Source organism: Oncorhynchus keta, chromosome 10 (genome assembly GCF_023373465.1).
Source record: "Oncorhynchus keta strain PuntledgeMale-10-30-2019 chromosome 10, Oket_V2, whole genome shotgun sequence".
NCBI lineage: Eukaryota > Metazoa > Chordata > Actinopteri > Salmoniformes > Salmonidae > Oncorhynchus > Oncorhynchus keta.
Window position 1 is genome coordinate 72414374 of NC_068430.1, and position 21546 is coordinate 72435919.

General features: G+C 45.8%; 2 protein-coding genes across 2 annotated transcripts; both read right to left on the bottom strand.

The window, feature by feature from the left end:
* Positions 1 to 259: 259 nt before the first annotated feature.
* LOC127931923 (autotransporter adhesin BpaC-like) lies at positions 260 to 18995 on the bottom strand. Its single transcript, XM_052526073.1, has 5 exons — positions 18834 to 18995; positions 18695 to 18753; positions 18476 to 18589; positions 1507 to 1812; positions 260 to 864 (listed from the first exon to the last, which is right to left on the bottom strand). Exons 1-5 carry the CDS (start codon positions 18860 to 18862, stop codon positions 260 to 262), a joined length of 1113 nt encoding a protein of 370 aa, XP_052382033.1. The 5' UTR covers positions 18863 to 18995.
* On the bottom strand, positions 8310 to 11154 carry LOC127932323 (putative mediator of RNA polymerase II transcription subunit 26). Its single transcript, XM_052527858.1, has 5 exons — positions 11025 to 11154; positions 10882 to 10931; positions 8735 to 10792; positions 8622 to 8656; positions 8310 to 8541 (listed from the first exon to the last, which is right to left on the bottom strand). Exons 1-3 carry the CDS (start codon positions 11051 to 11053, stop codon positions 8850 to 8852), a joined length of 2022 nt encoding a protein of 673 aa, XP_052383818.1. The 5' UTR covers positions 11054 to 11154; the 3' UTR covers positions 8310 to 8541; positions 8622 to 8656; positions 8735 to 8849.
* Positions 18996 to 21546: the final 2551 nt, after the last annotated feature.

The window sequence follows — 21546 nt, forward strand, 5'->3', positions numbered from 1 at the left end:
GAACGCAAAGTGCAGGTGAGTGTAAAAGTTGCACATTACATCCCAGTAGACGTCCCTTGTGGCAGGGCTCCTTTAGCAGGTTGTGAGTTTTTAGCAGGTGGGGATATGCTTGGTTCAGAGATGCCAACGTTACTACAGTCCTTGAGAGTATCTCCGCTATCAAAATGGTATAACCTCCCCAGTGGTGTGGTAGGTTTGGGAGTAGACAGTTTTGCCATTCTCAGTCACAGATTTGTAAATATATTGGAATGAGAACTGACTATTCAACGATGCTGCCTTGAACGCTGCTGGAGCTGAGACATTGGGTGCTTTCATTGTCACCATCAGACCCAAAATCCTGAGAAACACCACTGCTGCTAAAATCCATGTTGCTTGAGGAGTTGGCCCTCCTGTTCAAGGCCTGTGGCTTCCGCCGAGGCAGGGCGCCTGTGGCTTCCGCCGAGGCAAGGGCGCCTGTGGCTTCCGCCGAGGCAAGGGCGCCTGTGGCTTCCGCCGAGGCAAGGGCGCCTGTGGCTTCCGCCGAGGCAAGGGCGCCTGTGGCTTCCGCCGAGGCAAGGGCGCCTGTGGCTTCCGCCGAGGCAAGGGCGCCTGTGGCTTCCGCCGAGGCAAGGGCGCCTGTGGCTTCCGCCGAGGCATTTGAACCAGATTTGATGAGGTACCGACTTGACTTAACTAAGGTATTTGGGCCAGTCGTGACGCTTGCTGACACATTATGGGTGGCCACTTCCGAGGCATTATGGGTGGCCGCTTGCATGGCACTGTGGCCAGTTGGTTCCGCTGCCGAGGCACCATGGCCAGTTGCTTCACCTAAGGCATTTGGGCCAGTCGTGGCGCTTGATGAAGCATTGTGGCCAGTTGCTTCAGCTAAGGTATTTAGGCCAGTCGTTACGCTTGCTGACACATTATGGGTGGCCACTTCCGAGGCATTATGGGTGGCCGCTTGCATGGCACTGTGGCCAGTTGGTTCCGCTGCCGAGGCACCATGGCCAGTTGCTTCACCTAAGGCATTTGGGCCAGTCGTGGCGCTTAATGAAGCATTGTGGCCAGTTGCTTCACCTAAGGTATTTGGGCCAGTTGCCACACTTGTCGAGGCATTATGGGTGGCCGCTTGCGCGACACTGTGGCCAGTTGCTTCCTCTGCCGAGGCACTATAGCCAGCTGCTTGACCTAAGGCATTTGGGCCAGTCGTGGCGCTTGATGAAGCATTGTGGCCAGTTGCTTCAGCTAAGGTATTTGGGCCAGTCGTGACTCTTGATGAAGCATTGTGGCCAGTTGCTTCACCTAAGGTATTTGGGCCAGTTGCCACACTTGTCGAGGCATTATGGGTGGCCGCTTGCGCGACACTGTGGCCAGTTGCTTCCTCTGCCGAGGCACTATAGCCAGCTGCTTGACCTAAGGCATTTGGGCCAGTCGTGGCGCTTGATGAAGCATTGTGGCCAGTTGCTTCAGCTAAGGTATTTGGGCCAGTCGTGACTCTTGATGAAGCATTGTGGCCAGTTGCTTCACCTAAGGTATTTGGGCCAGTTGCCACACTTGCCGAGGCATTATGGGTGGCCGCTTGCGCGACACTGTGGCCAGTTGCTTCCTCTGCCGAGGCACTATAGCCAGCTGCTTGACCTAAGGCATTTGGGCCAGTCGTGGCGCTTGATGAAGCATTGTGGCCAGTTGCTTCAGCTAAGGTATTTGGGCCAGTCGTGACGCTTGCTGAGGCATTGTGGGTGACTGCTTCTGAGGCACGGGATCCGGTTGCTCCACCTAAGGTATTTGGGCCAGTCGTGACGCTTGCAGTGGCATTACGGGAGGCTGCTTCACCTGCCGAGGCACGGGATCCGGTAGCTTCACCTGCCGAGGCACGGGATCCGGTAGTTACCGCTGCTTTGTGGCCAATTCCTTTTAATTGATTTTGGGAATATATCTATAATTACCTACGAAAGAAAAGAAAGTTTCAAATTGTAAAATGCCATCATTTGAAGTTCTGCTATTTATACACTGCTACTTTTACTGAATTATATGTGCAGAACAAAACACACCTTTAGGTGGAGGATAACAGGTTATCCCTCCAATTAGCAGGCAACAAATCCAAGAAATTCTAAATAAAAACAAAAACATCCTAGTCAGTTAAATACCTTTAAAACATGGAAGACAAGGGAATCAAACTGGAGCCATACAACTTACCTCAAAGACATTTCAAAACTCACAGCCATTTTTCTCCTCAAATTCTCAGTATTCAGAACTAATGGTAGCCAGAAGCCTTACCAGAAGATCCCTGATATTGTATCTGATTGTCTTTTTTGCTGCGCCTTACAAAGGAATCCAAGACCCTTCTAATCTGGCTGGTTAATTAGGTACATCTGCAAGCCACTGAACATAATTTCCATTGGTCCAATTTCCCAATTGAGATTAGGTGCGCTTGATTTCATTCAGCTGGTGTGCTTAAGGGTTTGCGCATTCATGGACAAATCCAATGGTTTCAAAGAGTGAACTCTACCTACACAGTGCACTGGGTGAGCTTAATCAAGTGCACCTTTATTTCATGCTTACCAAGATCCTGCCAGGGGCTTTTGCAGGTGCACCCTCAGTCGTCCGGTGTGTTGTGCAAAAATATATTTTAGATTTTTCAAAGTAGCCTCACTTTGCCTTGATGACAGCTTTGCACACTCTTGGCATTCTCTCAACCAGCTTCATCTGAAATGCTTTTTCAACAGTCTTGAAGGAGTTCGAACATGTGCTGAGCACTTGTTGGCTGCTTTTCCTTCACTCTATGGTCCAACTCATGCCAAACCATCTCAATTGGGTTTAGGTCGGGTGATTGTGGAGGCCAGGTCATCTGATGCAGCCCTCCATCACTCTCCTTCTTGGCCAAATAGACCTTACACAGCCTGGCTATTGAAAAACAAACGATAGTCCCACTAAGCGCAAACCAGATGGGATAGCGTATAGCTACAGAATAGCGTGGTAGCCATTGTACCTTGTCCTATTGAAAACCAAACGATAGTCCCACTAAGCGCAAACCAGATGGGATAGCGTATAGCTACAGAATAGCGTGGTAGCCATTGAATTCTAAATAAATCACAGACCATGTCACCAGCAAAGCACCCCCACACCATCACACCTAGTCCTCCATGCTTCATGGTGGGAACCAGACATGCAGAGATCATCCGTTCACCAACTCTGTGTCTCACAAAGAATGCATATACAATTTCATCCCGTGTCATGAGTCTTTGGCCAAACAGGCAGTAGACTACAGCAGGCAATTGTGCTCATTTGTGTCAATGTTTGTGAAATGAGTTCCATGTGACACATTATGCTAGCTAAGCTTCCCTGCAAGTGCCTTGCCGGCTTCATCAATGGAACTTAAATGGATCCATTTAAGGTCTGAGTTCTCATACTATGTAGTTAGATGATTTCACCAACAATACTTGGTTTAGAAAAATTGACTTGTTCTTATTTTTTTTATTTCGCCATTATTTAACCAGTTAGGCCAGTTGAGAACAAGTTCTCATTTACAACTGCGACCTGGCCAAGATAAAGCAAAGCAGTGAGACAAAAACAACCACACAGATACACATGGGATAAACAAACGTACAGTCAATAACACAATAGAAAAATCTTTATACAGTGTGTGCAAATGAAGTAAGGAAGTACGGCAATAAATAGGCCAATAGTGACAAAGTAATTACAATTTAGCAATTTACACTGGGGTGATATATGTACAGATAAGGATGTGCAAGTTGAAATACTGGTGTGCAAAATACCAGATAAACAAAAACAAACATGGAGATGAGGTAGGTAGTTGGTTGGATGGGCTATTTACAGATGGGCTGTGTACAGCTGCAGCGATCGGTAAGCTGCTCTGACAGCCGATGCTTAAAGTTAGTGAGGGAGACATAAGTCTCCAATTTCAGTGATTTTTGCAATTCGTTCCAGTCATTGGCAGCAGAGAACTGGAAGAACAGGTGGCCAAAAGAGGTGTTGGCTTTGGGGATGACCAGTGAAATATACCTGCTGGAGCGCGTGCTAGGGTTGGGTGTTGCTATGGTGACCAGTGAGTTGAGATAAGGCAGAGCTATACCTAGCAAAGACTTATAGATGACCTGGAGCCAGTGGGTTTGGCGACCAATATGTAGCGAGGACCAGCCAACTTGAGCATACAGGTCGCAGTGGTTGGTAGTATATGGGCCTTTGGTGACAAAACGGATGGCACTGTGATAGCAAATTGGATGCGAGTGTTGGAGGCTATTTTGTAAATGACATCACTGAAGTCAAGGATCGTAGGATAGTCAGTTTTACGAGGGTGTTTGGCAACATGAGTGAAGGAGGCTTTATTGACGTTCTGTTGTCTGTTTGGGAATATCTTTGTTTATTGATAGGTTAAACCGTTCCAGGCAGTGTAAAGATCAAAGTACACTGAATCCACTTTTTAAGACCCTGTGGATCGATTAATGCACTTGCAGGAAGAATGAGCTGAAGGTTAAAAATCTATTGACGCTCATGTGAATCAATATAGGAAACAACAACAAAAATCTATACATTTAAGCTAGAAATATCAGGTTTTTGCATGGGCTGTATCTTAATCCACTTTATCCGCCTGCCCATGTCGCCCTTCCGCATCTGGTGTACGGGGCCGAGCTACAGCTGAGTTTGTCAGACCATGTGACATAACTGAACTCCATCTTCTCACGAAAGCGTCTGTTGCGTCTGAACGGTTTGGCCTACAAAACTATTATGACCACTATGGAAAGGGAGACTCACAAACATGATTCCGTTTTGCTCTACGACCCCAACAAGTTTCACGTACTCATCTGAAGGTAACCCATACAAACTAATGGAAGTATGGAGGTAGTTGTGCCAACATACATAAAGGGTTAAATATGTGCCATCACCAAGATAATGGATAGACTACAAAACTTTTCCATTAATGAAAAGGTGTTATTCAATGTGTTTCTGTGGGCTATGGTAGCAAAGGCAAAATTCTATATTTTATCAAAACATTGCGATAAAATGTTGATAGCTAAAGATTCATGCAGCTAATTGATTATGGTTGAACCTTTAAAAACAATTCCTTATGTTAGCTTAGTACTCTCCATAAGGCTCAGACTGAGGTTGATGAATAAGTCTGGCCAGGCAGTTAACCCACTGTTCCTAGGCCGTCGTTGAAAATAAGAATTTGTTGTTGACTTGCCTAGTTAAAGGTATAAAAAAAAAAAAAACAGCCGCAACAGCATTAATGAGGTCAGAAACTGATGTTGATCGATTAGCCCTGGCTCGCAGTCTGCGTTCCAATTCATCCCAAAGGTGTTCGATAGGGTTGAGGTCACGGCTCTTCGCAGGCCCATCAAATTATTCCACACCAAACTGTTTTTGTATGGACCTTGCGTTGTGCACAGGGGCATTGTCATGCTGAAATGGCAAAGGGCCTTCCCCCAAACTGTTGCCACAGTTGGAACCACAGAATTGTCTAGAATGTTACTGTACGCTATAGCGTTAAGATTTCCATTCACTGGAACAAAGCGGTCTTGCCCAAGCCACCAAAAACAGTCCCAGACCATTATTCCTCCACCAAACTTTAGTTGGCACTATGCAAATCCAAATCAAATCAAATTTTATTTGTCACATACACATGGTTAGCAGATGTTAATGCGAGTGTAGCGAAATGCTTGTGCTTCTAGTTCCGACAATGCAGTAATAACCAACAAGTAATCTAGTTGCTTCTGCGGCATTTGAGCAGGATGCCACACTTGCTGAGGAATGGGGGCCGGTTGCTTCTGCTGCATTTAAGCTGGACTCCACACTTGCAAAGGCATGGCGGTCGGTTGCGTCTGCTGCCGAGTCTCAGTGGCCGGTTGCTTTTGTTGCTGGGGCATTTACACCAGATGTCACACTTGTTGGGGAATAGGGGCCCGTTGATTCTGCTGCTGCGGCATTTGAGCCAGATGCCAAAGTTGCTGGGGATTTGGAGCTTTATACCACACTCGCGGAGGTTGCTTAGGTTGCTTTTGCATCAGAGCTGGATGCCACACTCGCTGAGGCTTCTGTGGCATGCAACTGGTTGCTTCTGGTGCTGAGGCATGGCAGTCAGTTGCTTCTGCGGCATTTGAGCACAATGCCACACTTGCTGAGGAATGGGGGCCAGCTGCTTCTGCTGCTGGGTGAATTTGGGCTGGATGCCTCACTTGCTAAGGCTTCTGTTGCATGGCAGTTGGTTGCTTCAGCTGCTGAGGCACAGCAGCTGGTTGCTTCACCGAAGATATCTGCGCTAGCCACCACACTTGCTGAGACATTGTAGCCGGTTCCTTTTGTTGCTGGGACACAAGAGACAGTTTAGTTTCTTTAACTAGGCAAGTCAGTTAAGAACAAATTCTTATTTACAGTGACCGGCTACTTGTAAAGCCCACCGGTCAAACCCTCCCCTAACCCGGACGACGCTGGGCCAATTGTGCGCTGCCCCATGGGACTCCCGATCACAGCCATTTGCGATACAGCCCTGATTGAACCCGGGTCTGTAGCGACGCCTCGAGCGCTGCGATGCAGTGCCTTAGACCGCTGCACCACTCGGGAGGGAGGCCTTCTTGCTGGGGCATAGGAGCCGGTTCCTTTTGTTGCTTTAGAATAGGAGCTGGTGTCTTTTTATATCGATAAGTACCTAGGAACCAAGATAATTCAGCATAGTAAAATGCCATCATTTAATAAAGTTATTGGCACTATACAAAGTGTTATTTTTACTGAATTACTTTGTGCTATACAAACACACCTTTAGGTGGAGGATAGCAGGTTATCCCTCCAATTAACAGGCAACAAATCCAAGGAATATTACAAATGTTTTTATCCTAGTCAGTTAAAAACACAGCTACCTGTAAAACCTGGAAGAGGAAACCAACCACAGCGCGTAGTGAACATGGCTGAGGTGCACCCATGACCAGCTCTGAAAACAGATTGCATAGCGGAGAAGGTACGGTGGGATTCGAAATGGTCGGTAATCTGTTTGCTGACTTGGCTTTCAAAGACCTTAGATAGGCAGGGTAGGATAGATTTGTCTGTAGCAATTTGGGTCTAGAGGATCGTGGACCAATTCAGTGGTTTTATAGAGGTAAATCTAACTATCCATTGCACTGGGTGAGCTTAATCAAGTGCACTTTTTAATGCAGGCTAATGAAGTTCCTGCCAGGGGCTTTTGCAAGGGCAACCTCAGGGGTCCGGTAGAAATGTGTTGTGCACAAAGGTTGCACACACATTGAGATCGTGTCCACAAATTCCATACTGTGACAAATTAAATGAAGTTGTCTGTTGACGTACGCTAGACAAGAGATTGTCCAACAGCAAAGTGTAACTTCTTGTAGAAAATTCAATGCATATACAATTTCATTCATGTTCATGAGTCTGGCCAAACAGAGTCAACAACAGGCAAATATGTCAAGTTGTCCGAAAGTCCTGGGTGACAACTTATGCTAGCTAAACTATCATGTTAGTGCCTACCAGCTTCCTCTTTGGAACTTAATGGATCCATTTAAGGGCCTAATTCTCATACTGCGCAGTTCGATTGCTAATTGGTTAAGAAAATGTGCATGTTTAAAGACTGTACAGAATATATTTGTTAATTGATCGGTTAAAGCGTTCCAGGCATTGTATAAATCAAATACACCGAATCCATTCCATAGGAGCCTGCGGTACAATAAATGGACTAGTAGGAATGGGCTACAGGTGAAGAGTATTGAGGCAGTCAAGGTAAAAGACCCATCAAAATCCAGTTGAAGCTAGAACATTTTGAATGGGCTGCGTCTCAATCCACTGCATCCGCCTGTCGCCCTCACGCACCTGCGGTGGACAGGGCCGAGCTACAGTGGTGTTGGTCAGACACCCCAAAAATGCAGTCTCAAAAACATCTATAGCTTCAGAACGGTTTGGCCTACAAACTGATCATTATGGGAAATTGACTCCCAAACATAGTTACGTTTCCCTCTATGACCCCACAATTGTAAGACAGGTAACCCATACAAACAGAAGTATGGAGGTAGATGTGCCAACAGGGGTCGAAGCATCCAAAATAACATTTGAGTCAGCTAGATATGGAACAGACACTCCTAAACTGATTTGACTCTTTGCCATTTGTGGTATGGGCTATAGTATAAGGCCCAATGCAAGTTTGAAACCAAATGGTCACTCAATTCTAGTAGCTAAATGAGCCATGGTTTGACCATATAAAAACCATTCCCTATATGCTAGCTTACTGAGGTTGAAGACAGTCTCACTGTATACAATGCATGCCTACATCTAAAGTAAGAACATATGAAGAATGTCTGACAACTCACCCCTTAACAAATGTAGACCCAAGCTTTTATTTTGAACAACCAGTAGCAAAGGTAAAAGATTAGAAAAACAAAGAATTAACTGAGCAGTCATTTTTACTGCAGACTGCACACCACCTGTTCTCAATTAGCAAGCAATGGACACGAGAACCATTATTTCAAAGACACCAGGCATTTTTGAAAGTAGAACTGTTCATGTACTCCCTCACGCTTGAGTAGCAAGAGCACCAGACACTTCCTGGTCGAAACAAAAGCAGAAAGAAATTAAGGGTCAGCAACACAGAATATTAAGTAACCAACGTCAAAAACAATTCTCACCATTAGCGTCTAGAGGATGAATCCATTACATTTTCCTGTTGAAAGATATGGTTAGTACAAAGGACTTCAAATTCAGAGAGCAAAGTTCAGAGCAGGTTAAAGTGAACCATTACCTTGCAGAATCCTTCACTAGTGATGGATATACACTTGGTGCACCAGTACGAACAAAACTGTCCTTGGGAGCATTTCCACTGTCAACAGGCATAGCCTCCCTAGGAGTGTAGCGGGTTAGGAGAATACAGTCCTGCCATTCTCGTAGTGCGATTTGGAACTGTAGGAATAGATTGGGATGACACCCGACTGTTCAACGATGCTGGCCTGAGTGCTACTAGAGTCACCATCTTCAGTGCTTTCGTAGTGATTCTGCTGAGACATTGGGGCCAGTTGCTTCTGGGGCATTTGTGCTACATGCCATAATTGCTGAGGCATGGGGGTCAGTTGGTGCTGTGGCATGGCAGTGTGTTGCTTCCGCTGCTGGGACATTTGAGCTGGATACCCCACTTGCTGGGGTATGGTGGCCGGTTCGTTCTGCTGCGGTTCAGCAGCCGGTTGCTTCTGCGGTATTTGAGCTGGTTGCCACTCTTGCTGAGGCACGTCGTTCAGTTGCTTCTGCGGTAGAGGCATGGAGGCCAGTTGCTGCCGTGACATTTGAGCTGGATACCACACTTGCTGGGGTACGGCGGTCGGTTGCTCCTGCGGTAGAGGCGTGGAGGCCGGTTGCTTCTGCTGCTGGGGAAATTCAGCTGGATGCCATACTTGCTGATGCGTATGCGGCATGGCGGTCACCGCAGCGACTTGCTTCTGGACCATTTTAGCTGGATACCACACGTCATGAGGCTGCTGGGGCATAGGGGCCAGTTGCTTCTGTGCCCGATGCCACACTTGCTGAAGCATGGCAGCCGGTTGCTTATGCTGCTTGGGCATTTGAGCGGATTGCCACAGTTGTGGTGGATTGGCGGTCAGTTCCTTCTGAGGTAGATGCATAGTGAATGGTTGCTTCTGCTCCTGGAGAAATTGATCTGGATGCCACACTTGCTGAGGTAGCTGGGGCATGGCGGTCGGTTCAATTTGCTGCTGAGGTTCAGCGGCCGGTTGCTTCTGCAGCTGGGGCTTTTGAGCTGGATACCATGCTTGCTGGGCCAAGGCGGTCGGTTGCTTCTGCTGCTGGGGTTCAGTGGTTGGTTGGTTCTGGGGAATTTTATCTGGATACCACACTTGCTGAGGTTGCTGGTGTACGGCGGTCAGTTCCTTCTGCTGCCGAGTTGCAGCTGCTTGTTGCTTCTGGACCATTTTAGCTGGATACCACACGTCATGAGGTTCAGTAGCTGGTTGCTTTTGCTGCTGAGGCATTTGAGCTGGATGCCATACTTGCGGGGGCATGGTGGCCTGTTGCTTCTGTGGTTGAGGCATTGGGGCTGGTTGCTTCTGCAGCATGGTGGCCAGTTGTTTTTGCTGCTGGGGCATTTGAGCTGGATGCCATACTTGCGGGGGCATGGTGGTCAGTTCCTTCTGCGGTAAAAGCATTAGGGCTGGTTGCTTCTGCTGCTGGGGAAATTGAGCTGGATGCCACTCTTGAGGCATGGTGGTCAGTTCCTTCTGCCGCAGAGTTGCAGCTGCTTGTTGCTTCTGGACCATTTTAGATGGATACCAAACATCATGAGGCTGCTGGGGAATGGGGGCCTGTTGCCACACTAGCTGAAGCTTGGCAGCCGGTTGCTTATGCTGCTGGGGAATTTGAGCGGGTTGCCACAGTTGTGGTGGAATGGCGGTCAGTTCCTTCTGCAGTTGACGCATAGGGACTGGTTGCTCCTGGATAAATTTGGCTGGATGCCACTGAGGTTCAGCGGTTGGTTGCTTTTGGGGCATTTTAGCTGGATACAACACTGCTTGAGGCTGCTTAGGATAACTGGCCGGTAGCGTCTGCTGTTGGGTCACGGTGGCCGGTTGCTTTTCCTGCTGGGGCATTTGAGTTGGATACCACATTTTCTGAGGTGCCTGGGGCATGGGGGCCAGTTGATTTTGCAGGATGGCTTCCAGATGTTTCTGTTGCTCTTCGGTCAGCTGCGCTTGCAATTGAGCTGTAGGAGAGTTGTAATTACCATATCCTTTTGACCTAAGTGGGCCTGTATAAAGCCTTGCTGCATCAGAATCTGGTGCAGGATACCCATCACCTAGGTTAGGTAGAGAAAAAAGTAAAATGCCAGCCTTTGAAGTTATTGGTACCACAACTGTTACTTGAAATTAATGTGTAGAAACTCACTTGTAGAACAGGTTATCCCGCCAATTAGCAGGTAACAAAGCCAAGAAACTCTTTAAAAAAAAGAAAGTATGTTATAAACAAAGCTACCTGTAACACCTGAAGGACAAGGGAAACAAACTAGAGCAACACTTTTAAAAACCTACCTGAAAGCGATTCCAATCATCACTGCCATTTTGCTCCTCAAAAGCTCCCCAGTAATCAGAACTAATGGCTGGTATAAGCCCTAGCATAATATCCCTTATGCTCTTTTTTTGGTTGCTCCTCCTTTTAAACAAATCCCAGACCCTTCTAATGTCATTGGCTAATTAAGGACAGCTGTAAGCCCCTGAACTACATTTGATTCCTAATTCCAAATTGACCCCTAAATCCTACACCCTGGCCTAAACACTTCTGTGCATCAGAAATTATTGAATAGGTATAAGCAATATGGCAACAATTGCATCCAGCCAATCAGAAGGCAAGGTGATGCAATTACCATATTGCTATAACCTATCTGATCATTTCAAATGCCCAGTGACGAAGTGGTAGGTGTAGGGGCTAGGGGTTGATTTGGAATTCAGAAATGTACTCAGGTGTGGTTGATTATCTAATTGAGTTCCTGACAGGTTTGACAGCCCTTACTCTAAAGCACGCTTCAAACTCATTACACGGAGGGCCGAGTGTCTGTGGGATTTTGCTCCTTCCTTGTACTTGATTGCTGAATTAAGGCCACTAATTACTCCCCTTGTCTAGGTCTTAATTGAAAGGAAAAAACAAAAACTTACAGACACTAGGCCCTCCAGGAGAGGTGCATCTGCGACAACCGAACTCCGGATACTGTCGTTTTACAACAGCAAAGGCTCAGATCACCATGCCAGTGTTGCCATTGTTTATAAAAGGATTCCTTTATAATGTCAAAAAACATGTCTCCAACACCCACTCACAAACTGAAATAATTTATGTTACATTATACAATCAATAAATGAGAGAGAGAGCCTCAATCACATCAATAATTTATGCACTGTAGGCTACACATTAACTGCAGCAAATTGGTTCCTGTTTCAGTCATGTTCTTGTTCGCGTGGGTTAAACAAAATCAAATAATGATTGGGTGACAATAGAGACCCCACATGACAGGAGATGGCTGCAGGATGAAGTTGGTGAAGAGCAATTGCAGAAACTTGGAGATTCTGCAGATTTTTGTAAAGTTCATGCAGTCGACATATAGACTCACGGATAAATGTTTTATCCCCAGAACGCAAAACACTTTGAAAGGCGGTGACCAACAATTGTCACCGACTTGACAATAGTGATCAGCTCGAAGGTGCCCACTATGTCCATTAAATGTCTCCCTCATGTGGATGAAATAAAACACAAAAGACAACAACCCATCTCCTCATCCTCTGACCGTCTACCCTCCTTTGTGGAAGCTTTTTTCCAATGTTGTCTCAACTTTGATTGCAGTACACATCCACAAACACATATACTCGAATGCAACTGATTAGATGGCTATGCATATATCTCCAGCCCCTTAAATCAGCCAAAGTGTTTTCCCTATTCTGACTGATGTTTCCGCTTGCATTCCATCTCTGATAATTATACTTGATTCAAAGTCTGTGCCTTGAAAATTCCAATCTACTTTTCTTCTCCTGTTTCTTTCAGTACAGCAGGCAGACAATCTGTTCTTTATTCTGGTCTTTTATATTCACCCCGAGTGCTCCAATCCTTCTGCACGTTATTGTACGGCCCTTAATGTCTGAAATCTGCACTAACTCCCCTCTTCCACTGCTGTAGGCTGGCCTACTGTAACTGGAAGGCAAATGTATGTCACTTAAATCAGACCGGGTTCAAATACTATTTAAAATATTTCTATTAATTTCACATACATTCAAAGTAAGTATTCTGATCTTTTATTTGAAAAGATAAGTAGTTAAATGTTATGTATTTGGAAATACACTTGGAAAGTGTTTGAAAAACTCAAAATCACATACTATTTTACACTCTAATGTATTACATAGTATTTGAAAATAGTGTCAAATAATACCATTTGTATTATAACCCAGATATTATAACTCAGATACTGAAATACATATGTTTTTGAATACAGATCTGCATTTAAATGTAGCATTTGCATGAAAATACACAGATATATATTGTATTATACTGCATCACATTCCATTGTATTTGTTGCTTCTTTGCGATTGCATTTGAAATCCTCAACTGTTATTTTTTCTGAAGACAGATTCCAATTCTTCTTTCTCTGTTAGACCCTCCAGGCCCTATTAGTCTACTGAGGTCAGTCAGTTGCGATTGTAACCATCAGATCCAAAAGCTCAGTGGTGAGTAGCCACTGAGCTGTTGTCAACTTGCAGATGGCAGTCCTCACATAAAGACACAACATGCCCACCAGAGCACACACATAGCCTACATCAGGTTCAGGCAGAAATCAATACGGACTCCAAAACAGACACAATTATTATTTACATTCATTAATTTGCTTGTTTTACAACTCAGTTTTAGGATCAGGTACTAGTGCCTGCTTCACCTCCTAAAATTAAGAAAAAAGTATTTGAGAAGCAATGTAGATAGATTATATAGAGGCAACTCAGTATAGTTCACTGCTGCTTTCTATATATTATCAAAGCCACTTAAACTTATACTGCTCCATAGACATGGGTTCAAAATTACTTTGTTTCTTTCAAATACTTTTTAGCTGCTCTTAATTGAGAGTTTATCTGTCACTCCGGGCAGGCTCAATCATCCCTCAAAGGCATTTGAAAGAAAACCAATGCTATTTGAACTCAGGTTTGTTTTCACCTCAGACCTTGAGATCGCCTCTTATGAGGGAGTGGAGATCTCTCCCTCGAGCATGAGCCATTTCATGGCTGACTCGCTGTCGTAAATGCCCAGAGATGTTTTTTGGACTTCAGCCCGTTTACCAGCACAAACAGGAACTGAGACAAATAAATCATAGTTATGTTCAGTAGGGCACAGCGTCGCAAAACGTTCTGCAACCGAAACTAAAACTAAAATCAGTGTATTTTTTGGGACGAGACCAATGTCAAAAGTAGTTCAATATATATACACTGCTCAAAAAAATAAAGGGAACACTAAAATAACACATCCTAGATCTGAATGAATGACATATTCTTCTTTTTCTTTACATAGTTGAATGTGCTGACAACAAAATCACACAAAAATGATCAATGGAAATCAAATTTATCAACCCATGGAGGTCTGGATTTGGAGTCACACTCAAAATTAAAGTGGAAAACCACACTACAGGCTGATCCAACTTTGATGTAATGTCTTTAAAAGAAGTCAAAATGAGGCTCAGTAGTGTGTGTGGCCTCCACGTGCCTGTATGACCACCCTACAACGCCTGGGCATGCTCCTGATGAGGTGGCGGGTGGTCTCCTGAGGGATCTCCTCCCAGACCTGGACTCAAGCATCCGCCAACTCCTAGACAGTCTGTGGTGCAATAGAGCGAGACATGATGTCCCAGATGTGCTAGCAGTTCCTGCAAGAGGAAGGCATTGATGCTATCTGGATGAATGTGCCTTAGGCCTGCTGCAAGGAGGCATGAGGACTGCAGATGGGGTCAGGGTGATAAATTGCCATGTCCATACTGTGAGACGCCTAAGACCGCACAACAGGAAGACAGGACAGACAGCTGATCGTCTTTGCAGTGACAGACCACGTGTAACAACACCTGCACAGGATCGGCACATCTGAACACTCTTTCCATGGCCTCCAACTGCTCTTAAATGCTAGTAAAACCAAATGAATGCTTTTCAACCGATCGTTGCCCGCACCCGCCCGACGAGCATCACTACTCTGGACGGTTCTGACTTAGAATATGTGGACAACTACAACTACCTAGGTGTCTGGCTCGGCTGTAAACTATCCTTCCAGAACTCTCCTTCCAGAATTTTGGATCTCCAATCCAAAATTAAATCTAGAATTGGCTTCCCATTTCGCAACAAAGCCTCTTTCACTCACGTCGCCAAACATACCCTCGTAAAACTGACTATCCTACTAATCCTCGACTTCAGCGATGTCATTTAGAAAATAGCTTCCAATACTCTACTCAGCAAACTGGATGCAGTCTATCACAGTGCCATCCGTTTTGTCACTAAAGCCCCTTATACCACCCACCACTGCAACCTGTATGCTCCAGTCGGCTGGTCCCCGCTACACATTCGTCGCCAGACCCTCTGGCTCCAGGCCATCTAGATGTCTATGCTCCGCCTTATCTCAGCTCAATGGTCACGAGAACAACACCCACCCGTAGCACACGTTCCAACAGGTATATCTCACTGATTATCCCCAAAGCCCACACCTCATTTGGCCACCTTTCCTTCCAGTTCTCTGCTGCCAATGACTGGAACGAATTGCAAAAATCACTGAAGATGGAGACTTATTATTTCCCTCACTAACTTTAAACATCAGCTATGTGAGCAGCTAATCGATCGCTGCAGGTGTACATAGCCCATATGTAAATAGCCCACCCAATCTACCTACCGCATCCCCATATTGTTTTTATTTTATTTTCTGCTCTTTTGCACACCAGTATTTCTACTTTCACATCACCATCTGGTCATCTATTACTCCAGTGTTAATGTGCTGAACTGTAATTACTTCGCTACTATGGCCTATTTATTGCCTTACCTCCCCACGCCATTTGCACACACTGTATATAGACTTTATTTTTTTACTATTGTGTTATTGACTGTACGCTTGTTTGTTCCATGTGTAACTCTGTGTTGTTTGTGTCACACTGCTTTGCTTTATCTTGGCCAGGTCGCAGTTGTAAATGAGAGCTTGTTCTCAACTGGCTTACCTGGTTAAATAAAGGTGAAATACTTAAAAAATAAAAATAAACACCAGGAACGCACAATCCCTCCATCAGTGCTCAGACTGTCCGCAATAGGCTGAGAGAGGCTGGACTGAGGGCTTGTAGGCCTGTTGTAAGGCAGGTCCTCACCAGACATCACCGGCAACAACGTCGCCTATGGGCACAATCCCAACGTCGATGGACCAGACAGGACTGGCAAATAGTGCTCTTCACTGACGAGTCACGATTGTGTCTCACCAGGGGTGATGGTGGGATTCGCATTTATCGTTGAAGGAATGAGTGTTACACTGAGGCCTGTACTCTGGAGCGGGATCGATTTGGAGATGGAGGGTCCGTCATGGTCTGGGGCGGTGTGTCACAGCATCGTCGGACTGAGCTTGTCACTGCAGGCAATCTCAACGCTGTGTGTTACAGGGAAGACATCCTCCTCCCTTATGTGGTAACCTTCCTGCAGGCTCATCCTGACATGACCCTCCAGCATGACAATGCCACCAGTCATACTGCTTTAGTCTTCTGGGGCAACAAGTTATGACAGAAGAGAAGCTGCATGTATTAAAATATAGTTGACAACTGGCCTACCTAAAGGAAGTAAGCAGAAACGTGTCTAAATTAGGGGTGAAAGTAGCCGTTAAGCTCAGTTACGGTGGATCAAACTGAGCAAGTAGCCCACTTTAAATGAATTTGACAGAGTCAGACAACCATGAGATGTATGCGCAGGCTCCGTTTCACCACAAAAACAGAATTGAGGGTTACATGCCACAGTAGCCCATCTCCGGGGTACAAGCGTTCAGGTTTTTGTAAAACAGGATTAGATGTTTACATGTCAACACAAAATAAATACTTCAGTATCCCGAACGGGATATTGATGGTCAGTGGCTTTAATGTAGAGCCAATCTTGGGATTTGTCAACCAGCAGCAAAGAAAAAATAAATTCAAAATCCAAAAGAACAGGAACATTCCCTTTTACTACAAATTGCACTGGCAACCAACACGCTTCTCAACCAGCTTGCCAAAGGTAGACATTAAACACACAGTATTTCAAAACACAAGGAGGCACTTAAAGGTACAATATTTTATTGTTTTACAAGTAATGCAGAGTAGCATGAGCAGAAGCATCTCCCTGGCTGACGCAAAAGCATACAGTGGAAGCTTAAAGAAAGTGTCAGCAACAACTTGGATTTGTCATCAAAAGGATGAATCTACCATTGCAATTCTGTTGATAGATGATTAGTACAAATGATTTCTAAATCAGAACGCAAAGTGCAGGTGAGTGTAAAAGTTGCACATTACATCCCAGTAGACGTCCCTTGTGGCAGGGCTCCTTTAGCAGGTTGTGAGTTTTTAGCAGGTGGGGATATGCTTGGTTCAGAGATGCCAACGTTACTACAGTCCTTGAGAGTATCTCCGCTATCAAAATGGTATAACCTCCCCAGTGGTGTGGTAGGTTTGGGAGTAGACAGTTTTGCCATTCTCAGTCACAGATTTGTAAATATATTGGAATGAGAACTGACTATTCAACGATGCTGCCTTGAACGCTGCTGGAGCTGAGACATTGGGTGCTTTCATTGTCACCATCAGACCCAAAATCCTGAGAAACACCACTGCTGCTAAAATCCATGTTGCTTGAGGAGTTGGCCCTCCTGTTCAAGGCCGCCTGTGGCTTCCGCCGAGGCAAGGGCGCCTGTGGCTTCCGCCGAGGCAAGGGCGCCTGTGGCTTCCGCCGAGGCAAGGGCGCCTGTGGCTTCCGCCGAGGCAAGGGCGCCTGTGGCTTCCGCCGAGGCAAGGGCGCCTGTGGCTTCCGCCGAGGCAAGGGCGCCTGTGGCTTCCGCCGAGGCAAGGGCGCCTGTGGCTTCCGCCGAGGCAAGGGCGCCTGTGGCTTCCGCCGAGGCAAGGGCGCCTGTGGCTTCCGCCGAGGCAAGGGCGCCTGTGGCTTCCGCCGAGGCAAGGGCGCCTGTGGCTTCCGCCGAGGCAAGGGCGCCTGTGGCTTCCGCCGAGGCATTTGAACCAGATTTGATGAGGTACCGACTTGACTTAACTAAGGTATTTGGGCCAGTCGTGACGCTTGCTGACACATTATGGGTGGCCACTTCCGAGGCATTATGGGTGGCCGCTTGCATGGCACTGTGGCCAGTTGGTTCCGCTGCCGAGGCACCATGGCCAGTTGCTTCACCTAAGGCATTTGGGCCAGTCGTGGCGCTTAATGAAGCATTGTGGCCAGTTGCTTCACCTAAGGTATTTGGGCCAGTTGCCACACTTGTCGAGGCATTATGGGTGGCCGCTTGCGCGACACTGTGGCCAGTTGCTTCCTCTGCCGAGGCACTATAGCCAGCTGCTTGACCTAAGGCATTTGGGCCAGTCGTGGCGCTTGATGAAGCATTGTGGCCAGTTGCTTCAGCTAAGGTATTTGGGCCAGTCGTGACTCTTGATGAAGCATTGTGGCCAGTTGCTTCACCTAAGGTATTTGGGCCAGTTGCCACACTTGTCGAGGCATTATGGGTGGCCGCTTGCGCGACACTGTGGCCAGTTGCTTCCTCTGCCGAGGCACTATAGCCAGCTGCTTGACCTAAGGCATTTGGGCCAGTCGTGGCGCTTGATGAAGCATTGTGGCCAGTTGCTTCAGCTAAGGTATTTGGGCCAGTCGTGACGCTTGCTGAGGCATTGTGGGTGACTGCTTCTGAGGCACGGGATCCGGTTGCTCCACCTAAGGTATTTGGGCCAGTCGTGACGCTTGCAGTGGCATTACGGAGGCTGCTTCACCTGCCGAGGCACGGGATCCGGTAGCTTCACCTGCCGAGGCACGGGATCCGGTAGTTACCGCTGCTTTGTGGCCAATTCCTTTTAATTGATTTTGGGGAATATATCTATAATTACCTACGAAAGAAAAGAAAGTTTCAAATTGTAAAATGCCATCATTTGAAGTTCTGCTATTTATACACTGCTACTTTTACTGAATTATATGTGCAGAACAAAACACACCTTTAGGTGGAGGATAACAGGTTATCCCTCCAATTAGCAGGCAACAAATCCAAGAAATTCTAAATAAAAACATCCTAGTCAGTTAAATACCTTTAAAACATGGAAGACAAGGGAATCAAACTGGAGCCATACAACTTACCTCAAAGACATTTCAAAACTCACAGCCATTTTTCTCCTCAAATTCTCAGTATTCAGAACTAATGGTAGCCAGAAGCCTTACCAGAAGATCCCTGATATTGTATCTGATTGTCTTTTTTGCTGCGCCTTACAAAGGAATCCAAGACCCTTCTAATCTGGCTGGTTAATTAGGTACATCTGCAAGCCACTGAACATAATTTCCATTGGTCCAATTTCCCAATTGAGATTAGGTGCGCTTGATTTCATTCAGCTGGTGTGCTTAAGGGTTTGCGCATTCATGGACAAATCCAATGGTTTCAAAGAGTGAACTCTACCTACACAGTGCACTGGGTGAGCTTAATCAAGTGCACCTTTATTTCATGCTTACCAAGATCCTGCCAGGGGCTTTTGCAGGTGCACCCTCAGTCGTCCGGTGTGTTGTGCAAAAATATATTTTAGATTTTTCAAAGTAGCCTCACTTTGCCTTGATGACAGCTTTGCACACTCTTGGCATTCTCTCAACCAGCTTCATCTGAAATGCTTTTTCAACAGTCTTGAAGGAGTTCGAACATGTGCTGAGCACTTGTTGGCTGCTTTTCCTTCACTCTATGGTCCAACTCATGCCAAACCATCTCAATTGGGTTTAGGTCGGGTGATTGTGGAGGCCAGGTCATCTGATGCAGCCCTCCATCACTCTCCTTCTTGGCCAAATAGACCTTACACAGCCTGGCTATTGAAAAACAAACGATAGTCCCACTAAGCGCAAACCAGATGGGATAGCGTATAGCTACAGAATAGCGTGGTAGCCATTGTACCTTGTCCTATTGAAAACCAAACGATAGTCCCACTAAGCGCAAACCAGATGGGATAGCGTATAGCTACAGAATAGCGTGGTAGCCATTGAATTCTAAATAAATCACAGACCATGTCACCAGCAAAGCACCCCCACACCATCACACCTAGTCCTCCATGCTTCATGGTGGGAACCAGACATGCAGAGATCATCCGTTCACCAACTCTGTGTCTCACAAAGAATGCATATACAATTTCATCCCGTGTCATGAGTCTTTGGCCAAACAGGCAGTAGACTACAGCAGGCAATTGTGCTCATTTGTGTCAATGTTTGTGAAATGAGTTCCATGTGACACATTATGCTAGCTAAGCTTCCCTGCAAGTGCCTTGCCGGCTTCATCAATGGAACTTAAATGGATCCATTTAAGGTCTGAGTTCTCATACTATGTAGTTAGATGATTTCACCAACAATACTTGGTTTAGAAAAATTGACTTGTTCTTATTTTTTTTATTTTGCCATTATTTAACCAGTTAGGCCAGCTGAGAACAAGTTCTCATTTACAACTGCGACCTGGCCAAGATAAAGCAAAGCAGTGAGACAAAAACAACCACACAGATACACATGGGATAAACAAACGTACAGTCAATAACACAATAGAAAAATCTTTATACAGTGTGTGCAAATGAAGTAAGGAAGTACGGCAATAAATAGGCCAATAGTGACAAAGTAATTACAATTTAGCAATTTACACTGGGGTGATATATGTACAGATAAGGATGTGCAAGTTGAAATACTGGTGTGCAAAATACCAGATAAACAAAAACAAACATGGAGATGAGGTAGGTAGTTGGTTGGATGGGCTATTTACAGATGGGCTGTGTACAGCTGCAGCGATCGGTAAGCTGCTCTGACAGCCGATGCTTAAAGTTAGTGAGGAGACATAAGTCTCAATTTCAGTGATTTTTGCAATTCGTTCCAGTCATTGGCAGCAGAGAACTGGAAGAACAGGTGGCCAAAAGAGGTGTTGGCTTTGGGGATGACCAGTGAAATATACCTGCTGGAGCGCGTGCTAGGGTTGGGTGTTGCTATGGTGACCAGTGAGTTGAGATAAGGCAGAGCTATACCTAGCAAAGACTTATAGATGACCTGGAGCCAGTGGGTTTGGCGACCAATATGTAGCGAGGACCAGCCAACTTGAGCATACAGGTCGCAGTGGTTGGTAGTATATGGGCCTTTGGTGACAAAACGGATGGCACTGTGATAGCAAATTGGATGCGAGTGTTGGAGGCTATTTTGTAAATGACCACTGAAGTCAAGGATCGTAGGATAGTCAGTTTTACGAGGGTGTTTGGCAACATGAGTGAAGGAGGCTTTATTGACGTTCTGTTGTCTGTTTGGGAATATCTTTGTTTATTGATAGGTTAAACCGTTCCAGGCAGTGTAAAGATCAAAGTACACTGAATCCACTTTTTAAGACCCTGTGGATCGATTAATGCACTTGCAGGAAGAATGAGCTGAAGGTTAAAAATCTATTGACGCTCATGTGAATCAATATAGGAAACAACAACAAAAATCTATACATTTAAGCTAGAAATATCAGGTTTTTGCATGGGCTGTATCTTAATCCACTTTATCCGCCTGCCCATGTCGCCCTTCCGCATCTGGTGTACGGGGCCGAGCTACAGCTGAGTTTGTCAGACCATGTGACATAACTGAACTCCATCTTCTCACGAAAGCGTCTGTTGCGTCTGAACGGTTTGGCCTACAAAACTATTATGACCACTATGGAAAGGGAGACTCACAAACATGATTCCGTTTTGCTCTACGACCCCAACAAGTTTCACGTACTCATCTGAAGGTAACCCATACAAACTAATGGAAGTATGGAGGTAGTTGTGCCAACATACATAAAGGGTTAAATATGTGCCATCACCAAGATAAT